The 22,294-nt window shown below is 38.9% G+C and overlaps 1 protein-coding gene across 23 annotated transcripts in view; it reads right to left on the reverse strand.

Annotated features, from left to right (window-relative positions):
• The window catches only part of TCF4 (transcription factor 4), a 388,575-nt gene that overhangs the window by 128,810 nt on the left and 237,471 nt on the right, over window positions 1–22,294 (reverse strand). For 16 of the 23 annotated variants that reach the window (XM_061400276.1, XM_061400272.1, XM_061400273.1 and 13 more), the window contains 2 exons: window positions 9,774–9,903; window positions 9,227–9,276 (listed from right to left, as the gene is read on the reverse strand). In XM_061400276.1, the coding sequence (XP_061256260.1) occupies window positions 9,227–9,276; window positions 9,774–9,903 (180 nt within the window). The remainder of the gene's footprint in view (window positions 1–9,226; window positions 9,277–9,773; window positions 9,904–22,294) is intronic. The other 7 variants (XM_061400293.1, XM_061400274.1, XM_061400271.1 and 4 more) reach the window with 1 other exon arrangement.

The following is a 22,294-nucleotide window of genomic DNA, read 5'->3' on the forward strand; positions in this document are numbered from 1 at the left end:
TATCCCAGCTCTGCCACATACTGGCTGTGTGACCTTGGGCATGTTTCTTCACCTCTCTGTGCCTCTATTCTTTTATCCCCAAATAAACAGTAGCACCCATCTCATTGAATCTGTGAAGGAATAAATGATTTAACAGATGCAAAGTGCTCAGTGTCTGGTGCAGAATAAACACCAGGTCAAGGGTCTGCTCCCAGTACACCAACATCAGCTCACGCAGCAACCCTAACCTCTGTCTATTTTGGAGACCACAAAACAGGCTTGCGACCTAACCAAGGCCACTAAGTGAGTAAGGAGAGGACGTGAGACACTAAAGTAGGAAGATTTCTAGTGGCGTTTGTCTGCACATGACTCTACCACTTTTATTACCATATTCATTCAGTGGAAATATATTTCTAAGTAATATGCAGAAAGCAATGAGTTGAGTTTCTATGGGACAAAAAAGATGTACGCAAAACAAAAAAGACCTTTACCCTCTCCAAGGTGGTTACAGGTGAGTAAGGGGATTCCGCTGTTCCATAAAAAAGCCTAAAGGACAAAACATCCCGGTATGACACTGTGTGACTGCATTTCTTGAATGTACAACTTTCTCAAAAGGCCAGACTTTCTGCTCTTTTTAAAATGCTAAGGCCATTCCCCAAATTGGGCAGTGCGCGACATTACACTGAGCATCTCCCTAAACACCAAGGACCTTAGTTGTGAAGCTTCGCAATTTAGATAAAGCCTACACTGAAGAGAAAGAACTGTTCAACAACACATGGCATGTCTGGCTTTTAGCTTAGTTGTGGAAATGCTCTGAATAAGTATAAATGAAGGAAGAAGTGAATGAAGCAATGAATGAATGGATGAAAACTTCTAAAAATGACTTTTCCCCTCCCACCCGGGTGCTCCCAGTTTATTATAGGGTTCCGCTTAACAGCTAGATTGCTGATGTAATTTATTAAAGGGAAAACAAAATAGTATTGTTTCTAAAATACTTACTGGGGTTTGAATTTTCTAATTCCAACTGTATCTGTCCATAATAAATATGTTTGATTCTGTTCTCTTTTGCCCAGCACTAGCAACTAAGCTACAGATTATATGTGACAACATCTTATACGCTTAAAAATAAAATTGACATAAAGGCATTCTATGAGGACTCCCTAGGTTTTGCCACTGAAATTTCACTCACAAAGCACAGGCCTTACTATTAAACAAAATGTAAGTGGCAGAATGTGTATCTGTTTATTATACAACAATACTTTCAAACAGTGTAACAGTTATAGAAATAGGTTTATTTCCTATTTAGCTTCAAGGTTGAAAACATTCAAACTGATTCAACAAGTTTCCATCACCAGGCCATGAATATTCTTTTAAACTCTCAGCTTCAGGAGAAATGACACACGAGTTAAGTACTGTTGCATTCTTAAACAAATTTTATTTTTATCTCCTCTGCTAACATCTCAAGCTATTACACTTTCTTATCATAAAGCCCAATTTTTATAGTCCACTTATTATTGAATTATTTTGCACTTCAAATTCGTTTCATAATGAGCAAGCCAGAAAATATTATTGTACTCTGGGCTTATACACCTGAGCACCTGTGAAACAGCCGTATTCCCCAAACAGGGTTACTCAAAAACATTACCGCCAAGAATCAGCCACCTACTTGAAACTGCCTTCTCATAGCAGCTAATGACATAATGATATACTGTGCCAATCGGTAGAATGAAAGCCATTACAATATTATTATAAGTATAATCCAGGAGGCATATTTAGAATGATATGGGCTGGGAGGGAGGAAGCTGCTGGAGACAGTTAGGAACTCTGTCTCAGATGATATCAAAATAATTGTTCCAAAATAGCATTATTCTAAAATCCCTGGATGGGAACAGCAGTGGAGACTGACAGGTCTTGTATGTGCGTGGAAGGCAGGTACCACAAGAGTCGTTTTTCTGAGAAAACCTGAGTCTTTCTAACAGGAGTCCATGTTTCACAAAGGACATGCTCTTTCATCACCAGGGCTGAAAAATACAACTGATAGAGGAAAACACACCAAAATTTTCCCTTTATACTTGGCCACGAAGGGAGCTGCACAATACAACGTCCCCATTCTTCTGTGACACGGAGCACTCAAAATAAATGCAGTGAAACGTAATGCATGCACAGACCCTCCTCTGATTACTCCAGAAGTAAACGCTTATGGATCAAGTTTCAGCCCTAGCAGGGTGTTTTTGATTAATTCCTCCGACGACAAAATTAGACTCGAAAGACAATAGTGGGTGTCTCTGAAGCACGGAAATGGAATTCTTAAAAGATTCTATTCAAAATCCCATTTGCACATTCTCTCGGAATTCAAATGGGTATTTCTCCCTAAAACTTAAAATCATCCTTATTTCCAACCCTGAAATTTTCCACACTGCAGACTCTTCTGCACTACCTGCATTTCTCTGAAGAGGGAGTAGAGGCTCTAGAAAAGCAGAAACTCCACCAGCTCTGCACCTACGCCACCGCAGCAGCCAAAAACCCGAAACACCCAGAACCACTCACAGGCTGCTGTTCCGAGATAAAGTAACGGAGTAGTACAATTACAGACTCTGCACCGAATTTTAAGAAAAGCTCCCATTCCTTTGAAAATGAACATGTTTGTGTTCACACACACACACCCCGGGACAGTGAAGACCAAGGCTAAGAATCTCATGCTGTTGCTTTGAAACGCAACTTTATGTTCAGTGTAAGAATTCAGTGCAATTTGTGAAAAAAAATAAAACAACACAGCAAGTGTCTGTCAACAGCCTGACACAATCTAACCTGCCTTAAGAAAATAAAACTTCACTATGTTTAAAGAGACTCTTTACACCTTTTAGGACTGTTGCTACGTATTTGTTCTAAGAGCATCTTATTTAAAATCTTCCAAATTCAATCTGACTTTCATCCACAACTTTCAAACAAAAAACTTAGAATTGCTTGAAGACAAGAAGACACACCTTGAAAAAGCAGAGTTGTCAGTAATTGGTGGTGAGCGTGGGGAGGCGCAGAAAGAGAAAACTTCTCAATGTTAGAAAATCAACAAATGTTTCAGTCGAGGAAATATTAAAAGTTTAAAAGATGATGCTCAACCGAATATTAAGCCAAGCATCTCTATTATTCCACAAACATAAAATAAAGGTACTTGAGCCAGATTCTGCAGAACCAGTTTCTATAATTTCCAAACACACGCAAGCCTGTCATAATTCTCTCTCTAGCCTCTCCAGCAGCCTTACAGTTGTTTCTTAACTTCTTAATAATTAAACCACTCAGAGGAAGCCCAAGACTTCACTGCAAAATATACTCTTCAGTGAAGGTGATAACATAAGGTTAGAAATAACAGTTGCCTGAAATGTATTTCTCTTTTTTCAGCAAATGAGTCCAGGTCTACACTGAACGCTATGGTTCCAGGTCTACACTGAACGCTATGGTTCCAGTTGTTGAAATTTCAACAGAAATCTAAGTGGGTGAAATACTGAAAACTTGGTTAAAAAAGAAAAACAGATGAAGGAGGGAGGGGAGGCGCACCACAGGAGCCACCTGAGCAGCGCTTGCTCAGTGGGATGATCACGTAAAGGGGGCTGACAAGGCAGCTCCATGGCGGAGAGAGCTGATGGCTGTGTCTTGTGAGTCTTTCAAGCACACATCCTTATCATCTGTAAGGATAATCCGAACAGAGATCAGAAGTGCACAAACCTTTCACCCACAGTTAACTGAAGTTTTTCTTCTCCCTTACATTTCTTCTCACTTTATATTTAAGATACACACACATGAGAAGACACCTTTAAAAAGGCGAATTTAAAAGGAGCAGAATTGGATTTCAAGACAAGGACGGCAGTGGAAGAGAATCCTTATGATTCTGAAATTCCAAACAAAAATACATAAATCTTTGAGCAATCTCCTGAGACACTGGAATGCTTTATGGGATAGATGTTGTTTATTTGGATGAATTTTATAGGTATTCAAAAATACTTTTCAAGGAATAAGAATCCTCAATGTAAAGTTAAATATAGAGATCCTCCTATGCTTGTTTTCACAACCAGCAATTCAAAGAAAGCCTAATTTCTATAACCTATAACTGCAGGGGAAAGGAGAAAACTGGTTTTCAAAGAAAACAAATAAATACTTATTTTGTGATGAGTATTTTTGCCACTTTCAAAGTGCTTCCCAATGTCATGTTACATATTCTGTGTGAATTCTGTGAAAAATACTTCTGTCCTGTTTGGAATGATTTACTTGCATTATCCTTCACCTTCTTTCTGCCTATACATTTTCATAACAAATAAGCATAATTTAAATAACCACTCCTCAGACATAAATACCATTAATTGGAAATGGGCACTTTAAGTTTAAAGGTAACTATTATGAGCTAATATTTTAATGTAAACACCTACACTTTTTCACAAAGTATCTGCTTCTCTAGGAAAGAACTTTGAAGAAGTGCCCCCCCCTTTTATATCTTATCACACAATTGTCTTCTAGACTTTTCTAAACAGGATGGAGCCCAGGTGGCTGACACTTAGTTCACTTTAAAATCAACATAAATTTTATTTTAGCAAAAGTTGTATTGTCACTCAAGTTAAAATTTTGTTCTCATGAAAAAGCATCATTACGATTTCCTTGAAATCAATTTCAAAAGTAGTGGGGGAAATTAAGTGTTTTAAGTACTGAGTTTTTCAATTACATATATATATATGTATATATAATTTCTTGGCTTCTAATAAGAAAGAAACAATTGCCAAGTTCTCTTTTAAATTGTGATTTCCTCAAGCATTTGAAAAAAAACTTATCTAAAAATAGCTTAGGATATAAACTCAACATCATGTTTGCAACCTTCAAATATGAAGGTTTTTATATAATGGAAAATACTGAGAACATTTAATGCTGTCAGCATTATACAACTTTTCCTGTTAGTTCTAAAAATCTATTCTGTAAAATAATGTCTCATCCAGACTTAAAGATTTTATTTTGCTTAAGAAGTATACCCTTAAAAAAACTGGTTAACCTGGTCTCTCTCATGCACATTGAGTCTTTATTTTTCAAGTCTACCTAATGATTAACTTATATCTCAAATTTTCTTGGAGGGTGCAAATTTTATTTCAGATTCTTTACCATAGTTGAGATTGCTTTCTTTAAAATTCATGTGTTCAAAATTATTTCTAACCACTTACAAAGTTTGTTAGATCTTTCTGAATTTAAAACCAAAAACCAAACCAAAAATCAAGTGCAATTTAACACAGAAAATAGACTTTCTTAAAAAGTACAGTTTGAAAAAAAAAAAAAAGATAGCCTGTAATAAGAGAGATTATAGACTGTTTCTAAAGATAAAACTTCATATTTCCAGAGAATTCTGAAGTTCCAAGGATTCCAACTGAGGATGTTAGTGAGACTGTCACTAAATTGGATTAGAAATGGAGATAAATTCCACCAATACTTGAAGTAGAAGGGTTGGAGCTGTTAATATAGTTTCTGGTTACAAGAATAGCATTCTGAAACAGGTCTTATGTGTTTACACTTTGGTGGGCACACGAAAATTTCTGAAAGACAATGTCCTTTGTGTCTGTGTTTTTCCTGTGTATTTGAAAAAAAAATATTTTAAAACAGCAACACATTAAAAAAATTTTTTTTTGCTTTCTAGATTTTAAGGCTTCCATGTTAATTTCTAAGACTTTTTATCTTATTTTATTTTATCCAAAATTTTATCCAAAAATGTGATTTAAAGTGATGTATTTTTCTCCGCATGAATTCATGACTCAGTATGTAGGATGATTAGGCTATACAAGATAGGAAATTTGCTGGACAGAGCAGTAAAGTGGAAAAATGTTAACTTTAAGATGATATATGGTTTCAAAAAGAAAAACCGAGATGTGGAAATCAAGCAATTAGTTCACGGGCAGATGCAAGAAATTAGGCAAGATAAATCCTCGCATCCACAAAAAACAAAGCTGTATTGTTAAAAGTCCCATCCAAAGATGAGGGCTATCAGAAATTGAGATGTGGCTGAAGAGAGCAACATACTAAAATGAGACAAGAACACAAAAATGTTCTGCAGCACTAAGCAGGGCTCTTGTGGGCAATTAGGTAGTTGTCAATTTCACACAGCTTCTCCTTTAAGAAAACATCACCCCAGCCCTTCACTATAGGCCTCTGTTCTCCACGGGGACAGACTCCCTTTCCTCCACTGCGCCTGTGCGCTGCGACCCTGCAGGCTGGTCCTTCCGCCACCCTATCACGGCCATGCTTCCATAGTGACTCAAGGTCTCTTGATGCAGTGCACAGTACAAACACATTCAAGGATCCTGCCAGATCTGTGACACGACGTTGGGCCAGGCTTATGTTTTCTCTATCCCACAGATGCTGCCGTTATTTTCAAAAACAGGGCCAGGCCAGCCCCTCACTCTCTCGATTTCCTGTGAAGATCCAGCCTAATGGTAGCAAGAGAGAAGCCCGGCTTCTGTCCCCGAGTTGTGCCATAAATAGTATCTGATTACAGATGTCACCACTTACATTTTCCTTTATGGTAAGGAAGAGAAAGGGCCCATTTCGAAAAGGAGGGGAAAAAAAGTGAGTTGATGGAACAGATTGTGACAGATTTATTAGGATTTATCATGGTAAATATGTATTGATGAAAACATATAAATGTATTTATCCAGTCATAATCACTCCAAAAGAAACCTTTTATTATCCCCATTTTTTTATCTGTCATAAAAATATTCATAGATATTGAAGTAAGTTTTAGAAGCATCTTTTTATGGGATAAATATTCATAATTTTATTTGAGGACTGAAGATACAGAAATACAGATCTACTGGAGCAAAAGTGTTATAATATCTAATACAGATCATCATTTTAGATGAAACTGAAATATTTATTTTATTCAGTGATAAGGCATGTGGATTCTGTTATCAGTAATAAGCATTCCAATTCATACAACAAAGCTAATATAAACTGAGCTAAACTGCTGTTAAAAGAGGGCTGAGATTTGTTGAAGTAATGACAATAAACAGATGACTAGATTTTAAAATCAACCAAACAGCCTTCGTCTTGCTTAAAGCAGACAAACAAGAAGCAAAACAAAATTTTTAAATTACAAGGATAAAATTCTCATTTCAACTTAGTTTTCCTCCTTATCTTTCAAAAAAAGTTCTTTATGGAGCAAAATACCAACTATTCCTTCAGGACCATCAAAACATCTAGCTAACATAAATTTTCAAAGAGGAAACCCTAAACGGACCATCAAACGCCAAAAATTAAGTAATACAAATTTCCAATTCCAGATTTAGGGAAGCAAGGAAAGACACTCTTATAGTTCTGAACATATGACAACGCATCAGTAACACATAACTGTCTTAACAGCAAAGAAAAAACTATACCAGTAACATATTCTATACTGGCCAGTTAGCTCTACAGAAAACACTTAAGATCGACAGTGAATTATGAGAAACTGTTGTTGACAATGATTAAGTGGATAGATAATATCTAATGCCACACCAAAGCACTCCTTAGAAACTCTGCAAATTTCTGCATAATTTATTTCAGCATTGAAAAAAAATAAACTAAGTTAATTTAAAGATGAGACATAAACAGTGTACTATCACTTTAACTTTTGTATTGCTCTTATAGAAGAGTTTATTCTATCATTTTAAAATATTTAAAGGTCCACTTATTGTATTTAATACTGTCCGTATTAGGTTCAGACAGGTTTAAAATGTAAACAGCTGTGAGTACTGTATCATTTGAAGTTGTCATAAAAGCTATTACAAGCTAAAGTTTCACCTACATTAAATCCACCACAAATTTAAAGCTTAAAATATGGTTATAAAAACCTGAGAGGATATTAGTCAATTTCAAGACAACACAGAAACACAAGAATAAAACCACTCGGTATGTTTTTAAACGACTTATTGGTAGTCCAAAGTGACTATTTTATACACCATTGGCAGTTTTATTTACACAATATTTTTCTATATTTACGGATAATTTTGTGATGCTTCTTCAACATTACCGAGTCTCTGATAATCAGCATACAAAATTTGCTCTTTCCCTGATAAGACTTATTCTGATATATTCGCTTAATAATTTTTTGGATGAGCTGAACTGAAATCAAGTCAAATACACAGGTGTTTGGGTTAATCTAATCTTAGCACATTTGCAAAACCCATTATTCTTCTAATTTATTAAAAATGAAATAAAAACTAATATGCAAGCACTGATTGGTAATATTATTTTCAGAAATCTCAATATAATTTTATTTTAGAGTACAAGAACTTATGATAAGGCTCATTAGCATTCTTTTCAAAGAATACTAATGCTCTATAGAACACAGAATTAAATTAAAACTATATATACATATAGAAATTTATTATAGGAGGGAAAGAAGAACAAAAGGCAGAAGAAAGTAAGGAGGAAACAGGGAAAGAAAAGAGAAACTCATATTTTGATTCTACATAAGGGGGAAATTACTAGAAATGGACCAGTTCTAAACAAAATTAAATTACCTAGGTATTCAAATTTGAAAACATATGTTTTCATATATATGAACAAATATATATATATAAGGATCGAAAATAAAACATCATGTATTTAACTGTGATCATAACCAACTTTTGTTTTGCTGGCAAATGGAGAGACCCCCAGCAACCCCAGCTCAAAGCTCTAGGTAGTAAAAAGACCCATAATGCTTTTGGTTCTAGCTGGATTCTTCTAGTTACCACCTGGTATTCCAGACACAAATGGCCACCGAGGCAGCTACCTTCCCAGCCTTTATTCAGTCCCCTCTCTAGAAAATAGAGACATTCTCCCTGCACTCTGGGCTGAAACCCATGTAAATTTTTCCTAAATCCTCTCCACAAATCTCCTTTCGCATGCAAATCCATAAATCATCATAATACCGACAAAGAATTTAACCAACACATGAAACTAATACTCTTCTCCTGAAAGCCCTGTGCAGGTAGAAGTCCTGGAACCTCAGGCACCGTTTCAAGGCTCTTCAGCGCTTAACCAGCTGAGTGTCAACACACCCACCCTGTCTTCCAGGATGTGCAATTAATCACTCCAATGTGGGTCAGGTGGCTGGGGGTACAGGTCACTGCTACCTCATCCACATTCTAGATAAAACACGCCGCTGTGGTGGATGGGACCTCATTTACTCCTATCTCCTTGGCATCAATACAGAGCTGAACAAAATAAACAATATACAGAAGCAGAAACGAGCAGTACTTACTGAAGATGGCAAACCTGGAGGGACTTTTCGAACTTTCTTTGTCTGAACCTCTGAAAGAAAATGAGGAGGCTGTGAGATTCCCTGCGTGCCCATTCTCCTAACTCAGACAGATTACAGCACGAAGCCATTTAGAGTCAACCAGATTTTCTTAAATCGTTACTTTAGCAAAATGTCACTACTGCTACCATCTTTTTCCTCTGGCAGAAATCAAAGTCTGCCTCGTTCATAAAAATGAAGAGATTTAACTTTTTAATGCTTTGGTTTTTAAAAGAGGTTCCTTAGCTGGGCGGCCAAGGGAAAACAAGAAATAAGCATACACCAAAATAGTTCTCCTGCTACTATAAGTTGTTAACATATCCACTCAACGTATTACTAGGGTGGGGGGGGCGATCATGAGCCCAAAGATTGAGCACAATTTTATGGGGCTTTTTTCGGGGGGGGAGAAGGGGTGGAGTGAGGATAGGTTGAGAGGATGGTATTAAGAAAGAAAGAGAAAGAAAAAGATTACTAATAATCACTCAGGCATTCAAAGAGAGGAATACCTTACCCAGGGTACTCCCGTGAAGAGGCCTCCTTCGGGGGTTATTGCTAGAATACTGATAATACTGGGAACCAGGTTTGGTGGGCGAAAGGGTTCCTGGGTTGCCCATATCCATGTCACCTCCAAGGAGACTCTGCTAAAAGGTTAAAAAGGAAAAACAAACATATAAGGTTAAGTTTTGACATTCGCCACCCCCCTCACCAACTGCTTGTTAGTACTTAAACCAATGCAATAAAACAAACAGCATCTGCTAAAGCTGAAACAATTAAAACCCAACCCGGCAGAAAGGAAAAGAAAAGCCGTCTATGAAGCTGCTCCGAATCTGTGAATTTTTAGTTCTTTAATTTTGGAGAAGAAGGTAGAAGGTGATGCTCGTTAAACATGATTTTCGTCTTTTAAGACGACTGATATGTTCACCTTGTAAGTAAAGGGCATTTATGTCAGGTGAGAATTTTCTTGATCTAGAGTTAGGTTCATATCTGGGAACAAGTCATGCCCTTCCCTGAACAAGAACCAGGGAGAATCTGATTTTTCAGACGCATACAACTTCCCCCCACTGCTCACACTGGGGGAAGAGTATAGACATTCATATCCACTGGGAACCCTGCCTCTCTGCGAGACCCTCCACGAATTCACACCGCACCCCCAGAAGACAGAATGCCATCTGAACCAGGAGGAAATTCAAAATGCTTACACTGACTTCCAAAATTATAGGAACAGTAGGCATCCTGAACCAACAGGAGCACATTAAAGGACTTCAGAATACCCTCTTGAGGACTATCAGAAACTAAAACACATCCCCACAGATTAAACGTTTACCTGAACACTAGAAAACTTTCCCAAATATCATTAACCTATTATGGCATGACAAATCACTAAACTTTCGAAAATGATGACATACGAAAACTTAAATAATATGACAGTCTCTAAAAACTACATAGAAACTTACCCATAATACATAAATCGCCTGATTATACTCTGCATTGAACACATTGTTCTTTTAATTATTCGGATATGCAAGAAAACCAGTGTAGATACTACCATTTATATTAAGAACAAATTTACTATTAAATAAAGAAATTTTAAAATTAAGTACTAAAAAATCTAACTTTATCGTTACTTGTAATCAACTTTTACTGACTGAACTAATTACTGTCCTTGATAAAGTACAGAATGTGTTTTCCCTAATCTAAATTCTAATCACCATGTCACTCACAACAGACTTAGAGATGCTTCACTAACACACTATTCACATGCAAAATACTCTAAATAGGCCAATTATGACTCTGCCCCTGTTCCCCGGTTAACCCGCTGAGAACTGAAAAATTTCACAAGGCAGTCACCAACTAAAACAAAGGGTCCTTGTTTTAAATTAAGACAGTCTTTTTGATTCCTAAATAGCTCAACAAAGTGGCATGTCTTCTGGTGAAAGCAGTTGGTCAAATATGACCCATAAGCTGGAAAATCAAAAATTCAAACATCCCCTCTCCACCACCATATAGCTTAAATATCATAAAGAGAATCCCTCTATTCTGAGGGATTTTTGTCAGTGCTGGAGGAGTCATATATAAAGGACTAATCAGCTACTGACAAGCTTGCCTTCACTGCTTCCAGTTTAAGACTTTTCCAGTTTAAGACACATAATAAATGTTACTTTAAAATTTTGAGGATGAGATTTTAGGACAGAAGGGCATTTTGAGTATAAACTCATTTCGAATATCTTAATATTTACCAAATGCCTGAGACAACCGGATCATTTACCAGACAGAAATTTGACATTCGCATATTCAATTACGGCCTCTTCCGAATTTAGGAAAGAAAACAAAATGCAAGCCAATGACAAACTAAACTAGAGAGCTCTTTACAATAGTTTCCAATAAATCAGGAAACCAAGAGTGTAACATCAAAAATTTTTTAATCACTTTAGGAGTGGCATTTAAAATTTTTAGAATGTCAACCTGAAATTTCGCTCTTGATAAATAGATTTAAGTCCAAGTTTTCTTTGCAGTTCCCATCAATAAAGCCGTAAATGATTTAAATCACAACCTCTTTACATTTTGGGAAATCTACAAATGAGCCTTCATTTCACTGGAAAGAGGAGTTTGAAAATGATCTTACTGATAACTTCATAGTTTAGCTATCACCCTTATTTCTGCAATTTTCTTTTCCTAAAATTATACAAAATATCCCCCAAAGGGCTGAGCAGATAGGGTGAAATGCTTGCTTGTCTTTTTAATGAGCTTAACCATTGCTTAATTCTTGTTGGTCCTAGTGGCAAAGGTTTTCCCTCTCAAGAAAGTCGATGCATTCAATAGGTCACCATCAAAACAAACAGGCTTGCTGTACTGTGAGCAGTATTCACAATAGAGCTGTGAAAAATATAAAATGATAACTAGATAGCTAACTGGCTGTAGCTGACCTCATTGTTGTTAATTTTAAAGAAAGTCATCCCGTGGACCAGTTGTAAATAAATCAGGCTTCCAGCTCTTACGTGACACGAACTATGTGCAGCGACACAGGACTGAGCAGACAGCACTTACAACATTTAGTGGCTCCTGCTTTTTTTTTTTTTTTGGACAAAGCACATTCCTGTTTCTTTCTTTTTAGATATGTTTGTTCCTTTTTCTTTTTCACTCAGACAATAGAATCATTCTTCTAAAGCATACAAAAATAAGCATTTCCTCACACTTAAGGGAGGCCCTAATCACCCCCCAAGGGAAAAATTAAGATAAAAATATGTGTGTTCTTATTGTAGAGGACATTTGTAAAATGAACAATGACCATTTACTATTGTTTGGCCTTTACGTCACGTACTTAACTCTCTTTAGCCATGAGAAAGATAAAAAAAATTTTTTTCCACTGGCTGGAAACCTGAGTTTGTGCATTTTAAAAACTTAATGCCATTCAACTGAGTAAGGTAAAATTAAATATTACACAAAATGAATAAAGCATTCCTTTACATATGAATTTACCTACATGTACACATGCACATTTATATGTGCATATACTTTCAATACATACATATATACATATGTTATATATCTGAAGACAAATTTATACTTAACAAAAGTGCGAAAGCTTAAGTCTACTTTCAAAATGGGCAAATTCATCTTTGCCTGAAATAGGATTATAGAGGTCTTAGGTTTTTCGAATTGTGCAAGCTCATGCTCTGCGGTTACGCTGGGTCCCAGTAGAGAGCCGCCCTGGTCTGCCAGGAAACACTGGAAGCAAGATGTGGCATCTCGCAGAGCTAACCTGTAAATCTTAAAGCCAGAGTTGAGCATTTGTTTTAACTGCCTGCAAAGTGATGCGACCCTCTCTTCCCCTTATTCGCTCCTTATTTTCGTCCAAAGACCAACCATTTTAAGAGTTAAAATACCCTAACCAAAGGATAAAATGTAGTGACTTAGTCAACCCAATTTAAAAACACTGACGGGGTGGGGGTGGGGGGGTTCATCCATCCTCTGCAATCAAAGACCCTGGGTCTGCAAAGACCCAGGCCCAGCACAGCCACTCAAATGCCAAATGCAGCGATTCTGTAAGGGGCCTTTCAAAGAAACTTTTTGTTTGTTTCACATCAGAGCTGGTTCTCCGACTATCTTTCTAGCACATTCTCAACCTTGCTCCCCACTGCCTTTGTGGGGAGCTTTTTTAACATCCTTGATAAACCACCAAACTTTGCTTATGCAACCAAGAAGACAAACCATGAATTAAAACGTGGGTAACAGAAAGGCAGCATATATCTTAAATTAGATTTATAACTGAATGGTAATCAAAAATAGAACTAACTGCTTCAAGCTTAAATTATCAACTTTTTTCTTGTTAAACTAAAATCATCTTGCACTGAACTATTATTTCATTTCAGTCAGCACTTTAAATGTAATGGGTGGGTGGTACATTTCTAAAAAGGAAGATTATATTTACCCTTAATTATAGATATGAGTGAGATCAGAGTACGATGAATGCTGCTTTTTTGGCTTATAATTAATTCATCTAATAGGTGAATGACCTTGAGAATTTCAGAGTTGAAATTTGGAGAAGAGGGGAAAAAAAAAGTCAGAGGGGGAAAAAAATCTCTGGGGAAAATCAAAAGTGCGCCTGGTTTCTTAGGGCTTTCTCTGACTTTGCGTCACTCCCATTGCGTTGTGATCCGATATCAGACACAACATCTTGGGGGGATGCTAGAGAACAGAGAAAAGCAGTCTCAGATGAAACCAGATTAAGCTCCTTTTCTGAACTATTGCCAAATGCTTGTGAGTCTAATTCATGTTTGGGTATTCTAGTACTCACACAGCTGCAATTGCATTCTTTCATCACAAACCTAAGTGATGTATAGTGGCTTTGTATGGTGAACTGACTCTTTATAGCCAGGAATTTTAGAAGACTTTACGTTAATACGGAAATAAAATTCTGAACCACTCCAAAACTTACAAATGAGGGATGTATGTAGATGGATCTAAGAGACTGAAGTGCCAAATGCAAAATTCACATTAAAAAATTATAAATTAGATTTGTTTAAAAGACTTAAAAAGGAAATTCACTACTGAGGTCATTTGTACACAGTTAATTCTGCACAGAATCGGGTTTTTGAAGACACTGCTGAATAAAGATTCCTAACAGCCATGGGGAAGTTTTTGCAAATCCCTGTCAAATAGCTGCTGCTGAATTTGCCATTTTGACCACAGAAGGGCCATTGCTGACTTTCTACAGTAGCAGGAGGGGGTGATAATTTTGCTGCTGTTGGCACTTACTCCACAACCCCAGAATATATCTTACACCAAAGGGCAATGAAGAACACTGTATTTCCACCTGTCCACTTCTGAACTGCAAAGCTCAGAACTGAAGGTCAGGTCCTGGACAGCCTTTACTCCTTACACCTGAAGGCCCAGGAACGCACCTGAAGGTCAGGTCCTGGACAGCCTTTACTCCTTACACCTGAAGGCCCAGGAACGCACCTGAAGGTCAGGTCCTGGACAGCCTTTACTCCTTGCACCTGAAGGCCCAGGAACGCACCTGAAGGTCAGGTCCTGGACAGCCTTTACTCCTTGCACCTGAAGGCCCAGGAACGCGCCTCTGGTGGTTTACCTTGATCTCGGTCTTAGCTTGGGCTCAACAAAGGGGACTTGGGAAACGTGGAAAGGGAGAATGGCAAGGACAACTTTCGTAATGAGGGACTTAACAGACTGCTATTGTGCTGGAGAGAAATGCAAATTATTGAAATTATTCTTTAGCAAAGATTTTCTTTTAAGGGCTTGGGTCGATGTTTGTCATTTCTACTTGGAAAGTATAATGCCCCTTGTAACAAGTCAGAAGCTGAATCCAAACGGTTTAGTTGAATCCAAACCTTGCAAGGAAAGATGGAGGACTCTGAGGTGAGAGAGAGAGGTTGAACTCTAGCTCAGAGGCATACAAGCAATGCGCCTGACAGGTGGCTGTGCGACTGCTCTAAACTGGGTTTTCCTCCTTTGTAAGAAGGGAATAATAAAAGTTCTATAACAGAATTATCAGGAGCAGATGAAGCAACACACGCATAATGTCCAGTTGAGCCGGAGTCCAGCACACGGTTACTCCTTCCTCCAGTTCATGGCCCTGTGTTCCCATCCACTGATTATCATTTACAAGATGCCTCAAAAGTTGTGAATGTCAGTTAGAGCCCCTATACCACTTTCAGATGAAAATGAGATAGTAGTTTTGAAAAATCACTAGTAAAAACCTGAATAAGAGTTAAATACGGTAGTTGATATAAACAGTGATGATATCCTCATGGCCTAGAGCTATGCTGGCAACAAGAAATGGCTAGTTTTCTTCCATACTTAATAAAAAAAAACTGGCCAACAATCAATCTCGATAATTTCAGCTTAACTGGCCATTTTCCTGGAACTGCCAAAAGGATTACGTCAACGGCTCATTTCATTTTGCTCTTTTGCAAGCACAAGCAAACTGCTTCAGTTAATTCAACTATACGTGAGATCAAAACTAGTCACAATTAACCAACTGGGTACGCAAAAATAGCAAATGCATTATATTTAGTAGAACCTGATAAATCATGTGATGTGTTCATTCAAATTCTTACCACTGCATTAGTCACTAAAGAATGACATTAAATACAGTTCAATTTTTGGTTTTCCCTTTGTAAGGTCAATTATAGGTACTAAATGGTATTATGCGGTATTTTTCAAATACAATTAAAAAAAAAATCTTTGCTTCCCCCATGACATCCCAAGAAATAAATGAATGTACTTCATGGTTTTGGCTGGAAATTTGCATAACTCACAAAGAATTCAATTTGACCTTGAACAAAATTTTTCTTTTTAGTAGTGATTATATATTACCAAACATTCAAAAAAACAAAATTCAAATGTATTGTCTTTTCCTGTAAAAACACAATACCTTATATTTAAATGTTATAATATGATGCAAAGGTTGCCATGGTAACTGTTACTTAATGTATAACAGTAATAGGTAAAAAACTCCTGCATTTTGGTATGGAAATTACAACTGCCCAAGGGTTGACAAGATTTATGCATTCACCTGTTTGACTACCTCTCAAATTTTAAAAAATACATAATTTATTGTATACAATAAAGTGAAGAGGTATTTCTTTGGGTTGTGAAATTCCATCCTGAGATCTCGGGTCATCTACTACATATTAAAAAGAGAATTACATTTGTTAGTGAGAAAGTTGAAATCTGGCAAAAAGAAAACACAAAAGCAAGGAATAACCTACAGCATAAGTGGATTTGAAGAAATCTTACATAAACAATATAGAATTTAAGATAACTACCTGCTTTTCAGTTTGTGCACTTTCTCAGTTCAGGAAGTTTATTTAATATATAATCTGATAAGTACGCTGTAATCACTACTTGCCTTAAAATGTTTCTCTTCAGCAATTTTGTTCCAAAGTAAAAATAGAACAAATTTGAATAAGACCTGTTAACATACTAGGGAATTAGCACCACTTCTCCTCTAAATATAAACATGTGGCTATAATAAATGTGCTGAAAAGTATATTTGGCCAGGTTGCTATTTTAGTAAAATAAAGGAAGAGCAAACTGTCAGATGTCATTCTTCTTCATACTGGGCGGGAGAGGTTCCATGTCAAGGGTTGTTATAAATACTTTTCCCTCTAAGCAAGAGTCTACAAAACCAGTTTTCACGTAGAGACTGTTTTTCCAGAACACATGGGCCAGAATTCCATTCATCCTGCTTACTAACCAGCACCTCAAATAGGTGCTCCTGTAAAGTAAAGTTCAGTAGCCAATGGTATGGGATTTGCTAAAATATTCTGATAACTATCTAAATCTTGTACATAAGATGACAGCCTACTGCCTGACATGAGGAAATGGAGGTTATCTGGAGAAGCAGAAAATGCATAAAGAAATCTCCAAGTCATCGTGAAATTAAGTCCTGACTAGCCTTCCGGAGGGCCACGTGGCCTCCTGCTTCAAGAGGGTCTGCATCCGATGTGCGTTAACAGTTTCTCTGCTAAAGTTCTCTTTCAGGAATATATGGCATGAAGGTCAAATTAGTTTGTATCAGTTAAACGAGGCAATGGCTGATCCCTATTTTAACTCCCCATCGTGCCTCGTACTAAGATCTGCTTGGCAATGGCTCACTAAATATTGAAATGAACAGAGTTGAATTGTTGCTACATCAAATCGAGGACTTAAATCTTTCTGGGTTTTGTTTTGTTGTTTTAGCATAAATCTATTCCGTTAGTTCTACTACTGTTGCTGCTCATAATAATAACAATAATAGTACTAGTAGCAGAGTCGGGGGAGAAGGCAATGGCACCCCACTCCAGTACTCTTGCCTGGAAAATCCCATGGACGGAGGAGCCCGGAAGGCTGCAGTCCATGGGGTTGCGAAAAGTCAGACACGACTGAGCGGCTTCACTTTCAAGCATTGGAGAAGGAAATGGCAACCCACTCCAGTGTTCTTGCCTGGAGAATCCCAGGGATGGGGGAGCCTGGTGTGCTGCTGTCTATGGGGTCACACAGGGTCGGACACGACTGAAGCGACTTAGCAGCAGCAGCAGAGGAGGAGGTATAAAGTAGGAGTTTGGGTTATCAGATACACAGTACTGTATGCAAATTAGATAAATAACAAGCTCCTACTGTATAGCACACACAACTACATTCGGTCTTGTAATAACCTACGATGGAAAAGAATCTGAAAAAGATAAACATATATACGTATAACTGAACCACTTCTCTGTACACCTGAAACTGATAAAACACTGTAAACCAATAGTAAGTTGTTTTGAAAAAAAAGGAACAGATAATAATAGCAGCAGAAACAGTCGTGGTAATAGCAGTAAGAGGGGAAGCAGGAACAGGAACGTGGACTAAGAGGGGCAGTCGGGGTAACAGGGACAGCAGCAGCAGCAGCAGTTATCGTAACTGTCCTCCATGATCCAGGAACAACTGCAGGTCCTTTACATAGGTACAAACGAGCCAGAAGATGGTGTTCCTCTGGACATCCGGCGACTTTCGGGGTGGAAATGTGGCCTGATCAGTGCCACATGGCTGGCAGAGCCAGGATGGGAATCCAGTTAGGCTTGACCTCAAAGCCAATGCCTGGGGCTTCCCTGGTAGGGGTCCAGCGGTTGAGAATCCGTCTGCCAATGCAGGGCAGCTGGGTGCAATCCCTGCTCCGGGAGGATCCCACATGCCAAGGAGGGGCTGGGCCCGTGTGCCACAACTACCGAGCCTGCACGCCTAGAGCCTGTGCTCCGCGACAAGAGAAGCCACCGCCATCAGAAGCTTGCGCATGGCAGCTAGAGGGCAGCCCACACTTGGCGCATCTACAGAAAAGCCAGCACAGAAAAAAGACCCAGCGCGGCCAAAAATAATAAATAAATAAACTTAAAAAAAAAAAAAGCCTGTGCTTGGCCTCTACCCCACACGGCCTCCCTCTGTTCGGCGTAGTCTCTTTCTCCTGCTCTCACCCCCGTCATGAAAGAGTCCATCTGTTTCCTTTCAGTTCATCTTACCAACAAATCAGATCTCTCACACTGAGTCCAAAGGCTCCTCCAAACTCACTCCTGTGGGGCAGGCCTGAGTGTGAGTGCCATTTACCCTATATAACCTGAACGGTGTCGTCTGGAAAACGCTGGTATTGTAACAATACTACCTATTGTAAAGGGCTTCCCGGGTGGCTTAGCAGTAAAGAATCCGCCTGCAATGCAGGAGACGCAGGTTCAATCCCTGGGTCAGGAAGATCCCGTGGAGAAGGACATGGCAACCCACTCCAGTATTCTTGCCTGGAGCATCCCATGGACAGAGGAGCCTGGTGGGCTACAGTCCATGGGGTCCCAAAGAGTTGGACACGACTTAGTGACTAAATAACAACCTGTTTAAGAATTCATTTAGATAATCTAAAGTGCTTAGAAAAATTCCTACCATTTCCTGAGCCTTAATTAATTGTATATATACAATTATATATATTAAGTATGTATTATATAGTATATTTAAATATATAATAAATGTTATATATAAAATATTCTACTCTATATAAATACAATATATTGTATAACATAATCATTTAAGTTAAAATGTGATATAGTATTATCCACAAGCAATACACATACCTATTCATTCATATTTATACAAGGAGGATGAGGCTATAAAACAGCACACTCTCTTGAACACCTGAAATCTCAGTTCTTCTGAGATCACCCACTGCCCTTGCTTTTCCACAGCCTCTTGTCTTAACTCTTGATTTTAATTTCTTGTCTTTAATCTCAATTTCCATACTGTGGTCAACTGTCTTCTCTAACAGGCTCCAATCCCTTTTGTTTGGTGTCATTTCCTTTCTCCCCAGTCTTCCCTCATTTTTCCCCTCTTGAATTTCAGGCCTCCTCCTTCTGGATGTTAGCTCACACTTCCTCTGAAAAAATCCACCCGCTGTGACATTATCAATGCCAAGTAGTGTTTATGCATCTGACTTCTTCCTTCCACTCTGGGGGTTCCTCAAGGGCAGAAAGTGAGCCTCAATCATCTTTGTATTTCTGGCATCTAGCACAATAGCCCGGGGTACATAGTATGTCCTCAGTAAGTGCCAATCAGATTAAATGAGTCATCCATTATCTAAATACTGAAGCAAAGCAAGTTATTACACGCTTTGCTTACATGACTTCAGAAGTTCCCACCATGAAGATAACTTCTCTATCTCTAACCTAGGAAACATATAACTCCTTTATGTTCAGTCTTGTCCTTAACTTTTCTCCTGTGCCTCTGAACTGCCTTTATGAGTATCACCACCCTCATGAATGCTTCATAAAAAAACTAAAATTTAATATGCAAAGGGCCCTTAATATGCAAAGGGATCAACACAGCTTTTCCACAAAACCTCCAATGCTTCCTAGTTACTCTCTCAGTCCTTCAAAATGTATTTAAGAGTCAGAATTTGTAAAGTCGCTGAAGAAATCAGTTGTATGTTCATCTAAACACACACATGAAGGTTTACATTTTTTAAAATCTGTGATTGATTTGGTTGAAAAATGGCTTGTTGTTGTCAGTCGTGTCCGACTCTCTGCGACCTCATGGACTGCAGCCCACCAGGCTCCTCTGCTCATGGAATTCTCCAGGCAAGAACACTGGAGTGGGTTGCCATTTCCTTCTCCAGGGCACCTTCCCGACCCAGGGATCAAATCTAAATCTCCTGCATTGGCAAGCAGATTCTTTACCACTTGGCCACCTGGGAAGCCCCTGAAAAATGGCTGGACTTCCTTAAACACGGCGAGTTGTCAAATAGTTGACCCCTAAGGCCAAGAATGATGCTAAAGCTGAAACTCCAGTACTTTGGCCACCTCATGCGAAGAGTTGACTCATTGGAAAAGACTCTGATGCTGGGAGGGATTGGGGGCAGGAGGAGAAGGGGACAACAGAGGATGAGATGGCTGGATGGCATCAATGACTCGATGGACCTGAGTCTGAGTGAACTCTGGGAGATGGTGTGGACAGGCAGGCCTGGCGTGCTGCAGCTCATGGGATCGCAAAGAGTCGGACACAACTGAGTGACTGAACTGAACTGAACTGAAGGCCAGGTTCTAGAGGGAAATCAGAAGAGCTGGAATAATTCAGGCGCCTCCATGAGTTAAAGATTCCGCGATGCCACAGGGCTCCAGTAGAAAAGACACTGTAGGAGACGGAAACAAAGACAAAGAGAGAAAAAGAGGCATGGACTGGGAGAGTTGTGAAGAGGACGTGCACTCCGGGGAATGGACACAGGCAACAAGCTGGGAGAAAAAGAGGCATGGACTGGGAGAGTTGTGAAGAGGACGTGCACTCTGGGGAACGGACACAGGCAACAAGCTGGGAGAACTTTAAACAGCTGGCTGAGAAATTCCTCTTCCTGAGTACGTAGCAAGTATATCTAAACATGATATCCAGCACTGGTATTCTGATTTCTTGACTATGGATAGTAGGAGAGGCCAGACAGAATCAGAAGTGAGTAGATGTTCAATGTAGCCGGTGGACATGAAAATGACCACAGAAATGGAGGCAGAATTAGAAACATAAATAAGATCATCAAGGCAGTGACTGAAGACCTGGGCTTCAACAAGATACAGTGTTTTGGTATATTTCTTCATAGAAAGTGACATGACCTAATTAATCTTTCTTAGACTATCCATGCTGGAGAAGGAAATGGCAACCCACTCCAGTATTCTTGCCTGGAGAATTCCATGGACAGAGGAGCTTGGCGGGTTACAATCCATGGGGTCGCAAAGAGTCAGACACGACTGAGTGACTGACACTTTCACTTGCCCCTCTTTCAGACTATCTGTGCACAACAATTTGTGTGAGCTCTTCTAATTATATTAATTTTCCAGAATGGCAACACTAACTATTAAGAACAATATTCCAAGACAAAGATCAGTAAATATATGACCAGACAGTAAATATTTCTAGTCTTTGCCAGCCATGTGATCTCTGTTCCGACTACTCATCTCCCCTGTTGTGGCACCAAATCAACCACACATTATACACAACTCAACAGGTGATGCTGTGTTCCAGTAAAACTTTATTTGTAAGAAGGGGCTGTGGGCCAGATTGGCTGCAAGCCAGAGTTTGCGGACTCCTTTACTAAGACGAGGCTTCCCTGGAGGCCCAGAAGGTAAAGGCTCTGCCTGCAATGTGGGAAACCCAGATTCGATCCCTGGGTTGGGAAGATCCCCTGGAGAAGGGAATGGCAATGCTCTCCAGTATTTACTAAGATAAAGTTATAGCGCTTTGACAGGACACATCCTCAAAGCTCTCATGATACTGCCATGATGAAAATGTCACACAGTGCTGTGAGGCCTGCTTCCCACTCACTCTCCTCAGCCCAGCCCCACACAGCATGTTCACACACTGCTCTCAGAGTTCAGCTTTCTAAAGCATGCATGCTCAGTCACTCGCTCATGTCCGACTCTTTGTGACCCCAAGGACTCTAGTCCACCTGGCTCCTCTGTCCATGGGATTCTCGAGGCAAGAATACTGGAGTGGGTTGCCATTTCCATCTCCAGGGATCTTCTCAAACCA

The sequence above is a fragment of the Bos javanicus genome, chromosome 24, assembly GCF_032452875.1.
Source record: "Bos javanicus breed banteng chromosome 24, ARS-OSU_banteng_1.0, whole genome shotgun sequence".
In the NCBI taxonomy this organism is placed as follows: Eukaryota; Metazoa; Chordata; class Mammalia; order Artiodactyla; family Bovidae; genus Bos; species Bos javanicus.